Raw genomic sequence first — 8,208 nt, 5'->3', positions numbered from 1 at the left:
CTGTAGCTCAAGTGGTAGAGCGCTCTCCTTGAGCTGAAGAGCTGAGGGACAGCGCCCAGGCCCAGAGTTCAAGCCCCACGGCCGACCAAAAAAAAAAAAAAAAAGAAAACTAGTTCATTCACACTGGTTTATTTTCCTCTTAGTTTCCTATATTTTTCTTTTGTAAAAACTACCTTATTGTATCTTCCACAACAACAACAAAAAAGGCAAATTTCCATCATAAGAAAGAAACAATTATGTAGTCTTAGGACCAAAATAGCTTCAGAGTTTAGGAAAAAACTACAGGCAAAAGTAAACAAAGGAGGTGGCTTGGAAGGTGGCTCAGTGGTAGAGTGCTTGCCTTGCATGCATGAGGCCCTGGGTCTGATTCCCCAGCACCACATAAGCAAAAAGAAAAAAAAAGCTGAAGTGGTGCTGTGGCTCAAACAGTAGAGCACTAGCCTTGAGCTGAAGAGCTGAGGGGCAGTGCCCAGGCCCAGAGTTCAGGCCCCACGACCAAACCCAAAAGAAAAAAGAAAAAAAAAAAAAAAGTAAACAAAGGAGCCAGACACCAGTGGCTCACGCCTGTAATCCTAGCTACTCAGGAGGCTGAGATCTGAGGATCATGGTTCAAAGCTAGCCCAGGCAAGGAAGTCCATGAGACTCGTATTTCCAATAAACTACTCAGAAAAAGCCAAAAGTGGCACTGTGGCTCAAGTGGTTAGCCTTGAGCAAAAGAAGCTCAGGGATAGTGCCCAGGACCAGACTTCAGACCCAAGCCTGGGGGAGGGGGTGGAGGGAGGAGGGAGGGAAGAATTTCTTTCACAAAGCAGCATGACCATAGCCTGGGAGAGATCCTGGGTTCAATCCTTAGCCTATATGGGTATGTCTAAGGTAGAAACATAAATGACTAGTTCTGAACCAGGCTTGGCATAGAAAGAGACACAAATGAGATATTCATGCAACACAATTTTGCAATAAGTAAAGGATATGCTATAGACAAATTCCATACAATTTACAAATTTAACAAAGAAACTAAGTTTACTGGGTAAGTTGGAAATGTGGTGTCAACTATTATTAATCAAAGGCCAAAACACAAGACATGATGAATGTTGGTCAGATTACACCTGTACAGAGTTATAAAACTAAAGATACCTGATTATGCTCAATTCTTCTTTGCTTGAGTGTTACTGGTGTCTTCGCTCTGCCCTTTAGTGGTTCTCTCTTCTCAAGTTTGAGTTCTATTTTGGAGTCTGGAAATTAAAACATTAGAGAAATCATTACTCTCTGAAACTCTCAATTATGTTTTCCTGGTATTAATTTGGAACCCTGCTTTTAGGCACTTTAATACATAGAAGCTTGTATACTGATAATACCAAAATTATTTCTTAGCTGAGCATTGGTGGCTCATGCCTGTAATCCTAGCTACTTAGGAGGCTGAAATCTGAGGATCCTGGCTCAAAGCCAGCCCAGGCAAGAAAATCTGATACTCTTATCTCCAATTAACCACCAGGAAACCGGAAGTGGTGCTGTAGCTCAAGTGGTAGAGTGCTAGCTAGCCTTGAGCTGAAGAGCTAAGGGATGACACTCAGGCCCAGAGTTCAAGCCCCATGACTGACACATACACACACAAAAAAAACATTCTTAAAACTGTCTTACAGAAAGCCTTTTGCTATTTCATTCCACTTTCATGTGATACTAATTTTTCCTATTCCCTCCTTTTATTTAACCTAACAGCTTTAAACATAAAAGTGAATTCAGACTGCTCAAAAAGGCTTTGCATTAAATCCAATTTCTAGTTACCACTCTGGAGGAGGGAGGAGTCCATGTAATACATCTATCTCATTAAAATCTGGGTTAGGTGCTGGTTGCTCACACCTGTAATCCTAGCTGTGCAGGAGGCTGAAATATGAGTACTGAGGTTCAAAGCCAGATTGGGAAGATAAAAATTCCAGACTTTTAATTCTCCAATAAAATAACAAAAAGCTGGAACTGGAGGTATGGCTCAAGCATTAGCAAAATAAAGTACTAGCAAAGTAAAGCTAAGCTAGAATATAAGGCCGTAAGTTCAAAACATTGGCACACAAATTAAAATTTGGTATATGGGCTGGGTGACAATGGCTCAAGTCTGTAATCCTAGCTACTTAGGAAGCTGAGGTATAAGGATCATGGTCCCAGTACAAAGCCAGCCCAGGTAGGAAAGTCCTGAGACCCTTTTATCTCTAATTTAACTATCAAAAAGCTGGAGGGCTGAAAGGTGGCATAGTGGTAGAGTGCTTGCTTAGCATGCCTGAAGCCCTGGGTTTGATTCCTCAGTACCACATAAACAGAAGAAGCTGGAGAAGTGGCACTGACTCAAGTGGTAGAGTGCTAGCCTTAAGCAAAAACAAACTCAGGGATAGTGCCTAGGCTCTGAGTTCAAGCCCCAGGATTGGCAAAAAAAGAAAAAAAAGTATAGGGAAAGAGAGTTTAAGAGTCAAAAAGGCCTGCGTGGTATCAAGCTTTCAATAACAGTGAATGGTAACTGCCAATAAGGTTAACATATAGTGATTTTTAACCAGAGCTGTAGCTCATGCTTCATGTAAGGCTTTGAGTTCAATCCCAAACACCAAAACATGAAAAAAGAGAAATAAGACCTTTTGCTGTAGATACGTAAGACTTGAATACAACAGAGGTAAAAAGAATTTTGTTCTCAAATACAACCAAAGGTTGTTTCTCTTCCCTCTTTTTCCATGATAAAATGTATCTGTAAATAAAAGTCATTAACCCAACAATACAAAGATATATTTTAACATCTCCACTCTTCCTTCACCATTTAAAGATGTACAAAGATTAAAATAGTAAATTCCTGCTAATTGGAGTAGTAAACTTCTAATCCCAGCACCGGGAGGCTGAAGCAGGAGGATCCTGAGTTCAAGACCAGCCTGGAATACATACATAGTGGATTCTGTGGTAAATAAATAAAGACAGATAAATAATAAGTACATTTCTCCATTTTTTATGGCCACTTATCATAGTGTAAGGCTAGGTGGGCTCTGTGGTACAGTACTAGTCTAACAAGTGAGAGGCTCTAAGAAGTTCAAACTCCAGTACAACATTTAAAAAAAGAAAAAAGAAAAAAGGGTCAAATCTATATAAACAAAGCTTCATTTTACATGAACTTAATGATGTGCTAAAAGGTAATTATGGTATGTTTTGATCAACTTTCCAGTCTGACAATCTACTTGCAAGTTTCCCCCCCAAAAGAAACTGAATTTTACCAGATTAATTCAAACAGTTCAATTTTCATTTAAGACTAACTTATCAACTTCATTCCCATCTCCTATCTATTAGCCAATCAATACATCTGTTTTGTACAATTATCGTTATAAAACCTACTTTATGCTTTAACTCAGAATCTACAAATTACAAAACAAAAATTAAAAAATCTATTAGTCAATCAGAACTCATTAGACAAATAAAAGAATCTGGTTACAAATTCCTCTCATAAATTTATATTCCAACAGCCAACTAAAACATGGAACAAACTACACAACAATAATTACAGCACTTTCCATAACTTCACTGGAGATGGGTGCTGGTGGCTCATGCCTTTAGTCCTAGCTACTCAGGAGGCTGAGATCTGAGGATCTTAACTTAAAACTGGCCTAGGCAGTAAAGTCTGAGACTCTAATTAATCACAAAAGCTCAAGGACAGCCTTCAGGCCCTGAGTTCAAGCCTCAGGGACTCCCCCACCCCCCAATAAACCCCAACACTGTAAGTTAAGTGAGTTTTAATGGTGAAATGGAAAAAGGATGCTCATATACAAATATTAAACCTGTTTTAGCTCCATAATAAAACAGACATACAACATGTTTCTGGAGACCACACAGAACTGTTCAAATTTAACCAACTTTATTGAATTTGCAGAAGCATTCTACAGGAATACATTTTTTTAAGTCACACAGAACTTAGGCACATGTACACATGTACATTTTGGAAAACACACAACAAAATTACTCCAGAAAACTGCAAAGATGGAATGTGTAGTCTAAGAACAAGGTAATGGCTAGATGAGTATCCATGGCACCATATTTGTTATGTTACTTTTCACATGCCTCTAGATAAACACCCTTACCTTACAATCAGAGAAATGAAAACAGAATATACACATTGCTTTATACAGACACTGGAAGAAGGTATGATTTCTCAGGACTTTTTTTTAAAAAAAAGAATGTCCTTTTTACCATACAGATTGGTAAGCCATAATAATCCACAAAATACAACATACATGAAAGAAATTATATATATTAAAAGAAATCCCATCTTTCTAGTGTTTCATTTATCTGACAAAATAGTGATGATGAATGAGCATGCACAATGGCAGAAGCAGAGTTCCTCAAAGTGTGGTCCAGACTAGTATGACCCATGCATGAACTGATAGCTACCCGTGCATGAAGAGACACCTATATGAGAAGGTACATTGAATACTGCTTTCTTATCAGTAAAAGCTTACTGCAAAAATAAATCCTATCTTTGGCTTAAAACACCTCAACATTCTTTTATTTCTTTAATTTCATTTTATTAAAAGAATTTCTTTTGGTGCTGGGAACTGAACCCAGAGCCTCCTACATGTTAAGCATATGCTCTTACTACTGAACTACACCCATAGCTACTTAAACTCAAACAGTCTCATGCTTATCTGTATAAGAGTTATGGACTCATACTTTTGAGCTGAACTGATCTAGAATATTACAAACAATGCTGCAGACAAAAGTAAACAACAAGCAAAAAAAAAAAAAGAACAAAAGTGTGAAAATTGCTAGAAAGTGAAAGATATTCAGAAATATAAAAAAAAACATTGTTTGGAATGTGCAAGCGTTTAATTCTATCCTAGGTATCAAGGGTTATTACTGTTAAAAACAGTGGAGACGTGTATTTGTTATGGGAGTTTTAAAAAGTTAGGAGTATAGTAACAGTGAATGATTTGAGACAAATACATGATCTCTAAAGCTTAAAAGTGTTTTTCTGAGCTCTCTGCAAATCTTAAAAATAAAAAGCAATTCTACGAAATTATTTTTATATATTACTAGCTCAATCCCAAATCCAGAAAGAAAATTTTGGCATAAAAGAGCCTAGAAAAGCTCTAAGTTCTCTAAATCAAAGGTAAGATAGATGTGTTTGTTTTTGACTATTAGTGTTTATTGCCACGCTTTTTAATTACTTTGTGTACTTCTCCTCCAAATAATGTTCCACCTTTAAAGGGGGCAACGGTCAGCTTATTCTTAGATGTTGAATTAATTTTGCAATCCTTCAACCAAAGGTGACGGCGACCAGCAGTGGAACATCCCATGGTACAGGCAGCCATCTTCACTTCATCAAATGAAGCTTCACAAAGAAACGAAGCTGCATCGTATGTTTTGCTTAGAATGTTGAGTGCCTGGTGTGCACAACTAGGATCTGAACTAAGAATTTGTGCAGCCTGACTGATGTCTGCCTGTATAGCCTTAGCTACAAAAGCAGTGTGGGTTGCAATCCGTAATGCTGATGCTGCAGCTTCATAAGTTTTACAGAGTGTTAGGTCCAAGTGTTTATTACAAGACTCAGTGGAGGCTGCCTGATTACCTGCTGGTGGGGTGGCAGCAGAAACAAACTCTAGGATTTCATCATCTACTTTTGGAACTGATAGTATCTGTGTTGCCTCTCTGGAAGAAACTGGATACTTGCATGCCAATGAAGGCAGCTGCTTGTCAATTTGTTGCCACTCCTCTTCAATTACTTTTAAAATAGACTCATGGAAGGGAAAGGATGGTTCTGAGGACAGTTCTATTTTATCACTCTGTGATTGCTTAGACATATCTATGCCTAAGGTAGTAAGCGAATGAGACACAACGGTTTTAGCCAAAGACGACATCTGTTCTGATTCAGGTACGTTCTGAGATGCCATAAAGGAACCTGAATCCCCTTTCCCTACTGACTTCTCACTGAGTCTAGACAACTTTTGTGGAGGAGACATAGTTTCAGTTTCTTGAAGATCAGACTGGCCAATTTTCTTGCATATGCTTTCTACATCCAAGGTGGGTACAGAGTTAGAGGTTCCTGGCAAACTACCTACTCCACTCTGGACTAGCAGAGAATTGACATAATCTCTGATTGCCTGAGCAAGTGGTGGAGATATTACCTGTGACCTCTTTGACTCTTGTAGTACTTCTCTTTCACTGGAGAGAACTGAATGACCTGAATTATCAGACCTCTCAGGATACAACGGCTGAATTCTACCTTTCCCTCCATGGCAAATATTTTCTACTATGTCTTTAGAGTAAGTAGTAGTGGTTTCTCGAATCACTGAAGGAGAAGCTGTGGCTGAAACCAACATGGCAGCAAGGTCAGGCTGAGAAGATGATGGAGAACTTTTTTCTAAGCATCTACCATGGCTAGATTTGGAAGAAATAACTGATCTCTCTCCAGAGGCTAATTTCTGCACCTGTCTCTTGTCAGGCAAGGTTGTGGTAACAAGAGACTCTCTAGGTGTATCTCCCTTTGAAGTATGTACTTTCTTAGCTGCCTGTGGTTCAGTCCTGCCCAAAGGAGGACGGGTGGAGATTTCAGGAAAAGAGATACCCTGAAAAAATCCACCAGAGGGAGTAGTTGGAAGTTCAGAAAAAGGAACAAAACCCCTAGTGGACTTCACTTTCTTGTGTTCTTTCTTCTTTCCTGTAGAGGCAAAAGAGGCAGGAAGTATTACTTGTGTTTGAGCTGACCTTATTCTGTGCCTCCTTGCTAAAAAAATAGTGCTGTTGAAGGAAGAGACTACATTTTACCTTCTAAGTACCAATTCAGTAGACTGTGCCTTGAAAGGCATTGCTTACAGAGATAAAAGCAACTTGGACAAAAATAAATAGTCACTAGAATAATAAGTCATGAATTAAAAGTTTATAAGTAAAATAAACTTAAGGATTTTTTTTTTTTTGTCAGTTTGGGGCCTCAACTCTGGGCTTGGGCGCTATCCCTGCACTCTTCAGCTCAAGGTGAGCGCTCTACCGCTTGAGCCACAGCAGCACTTCCGGTTTTCTAGTGGTTTTACTGGTGATAAGAGTCTCACGGACTTTTCTGCCCAAGCTGGCTTTGAACCGTGATCCTCCGATCTCAGCCTCCTGAGTAGCTAGGATTACAGGTGTGAGCCACCAGCACCCGGCTAAACTTACGGTTTTTAAAATGATATTTATCTTGTGTACTACTCTCAAAAATATCTAAAAACTCGTTGAAATTTTCTTACGTTGTAAAATATGGTCAAAATACTGTTTTAAAGTTTCTGTGAAATCAGATTTACCAAAAACATCCAACAATTTAATTGTCTATCAACAGAGCTGAAAATATCATATTACTACCATAAATTAGAGATTAGATATGTAACAGTAAGAACACATTAAAAATATGAAAGTTAAATACTAATTGTGACTTATACCACGTACAGAATTTTTAAAAGCACAAAACAATAACATGTAATAATATATGAGGAAGTACCAAAAATTAAATTGGAAAGAAAAACATCAAATTAATGACAGTAGTGGTAATGGCAAAGGACAAAAGAAGGAAACTGTTTTTACGAAAAATGAATTTGAAAAGGATTAACTGACAATTTTAGATAACAGACAATTACACATTTGTATTTTTGTTGTTTCTGAGAATTCTGAACAAAAAAACTATTTAAATTACTCGAGAGAATTAATCTAATGATATGAACAAAATTTTCATTATATCTTACTAATATTGTTGTAAACTTTACTTTGTGGCCATTGTATTTTATGAGTCTGAAAAAAATTTAGACATATTTGAGGAAGGAGATTAAATTTTACCTTCTTCGTTGTCACTGTATCTGTCAGAGTCATTACTTCCATTCTGTCTTGTATTTTCTGCTGAAGAAGAGATTGTTGGAAGAGGAGTAGAAGATCTTGATTCTGGTCCTTGTTCCCTCAGTTTTAACAGCTTTTTCTCATAGAGCTTTCTGGTTGTTCCTGTTTTAAGGCAAAATTTATTTGACCATTTACATAGCTCTAGCTTAGGAAACACTACATGCTTAGTTTCATTCTATCTTTACTAAATTTAAGTGCTTTAAATATATAATGTACTCTTTTCTGGGACTGGGAAGGTGGCTCAGTGGTAGAGTGCATGCCTTGCAAGCATGAGGCCCTGGGTTCGATTCCTCAGCACCACATAAACAGAAAAAGCCGGAAGTGGTGCTGTGGCTC

The 8,208-nt window shown here is 38.0% G+C and overlaps 1 protein-coding gene across 1 annotated transcript in view; it reads right to left on the bottom strand.

Annotated features, from left to right (window-relative positions):
- Tmpo (thymopoietin) overlaps positions 1 to 8,208 on the bottom strand; it is a 33,944-nt gene that overhangs the window by 13,165 nt on the left and 12,571 nt on the right. Inside the window, exons 2-3 of the mRNA XM_013018988.1 lie at positions 7,816 to 7,974; positions 1,135 to 1,232 (exon numbers count right to left, since the gene is read on the bottom strand). Coding sequence (XP_012874442.1) covers positions 1,135 to 1,232; positions 7,816 to 7,974 — 257 coding nt within the window. The remainder of the gene's footprint in view (positions 1 to 1,134; positions 1,233 to 7,815; positions 7,975 to 8,208) is intronic.

Source organism: Dipodomys ordii, unplaced genomic scaffold (genome assembly GCF_000151885.1).
Source record: "Dipodomys ordii isolate 6190 unplaced genomic scaffold, Dord_2.0 Scaffold3, whole genome shotgun sequence".
Lineage (NCBI taxonomy): Eukaryota > Metazoa > Chordata > Mammalia > Rodentia > Heteromyidae > Dipodomys > Dipodomys ordii.
This window is presented reverse-complemented; position numbering and strand designations above follow the sequence as displayed.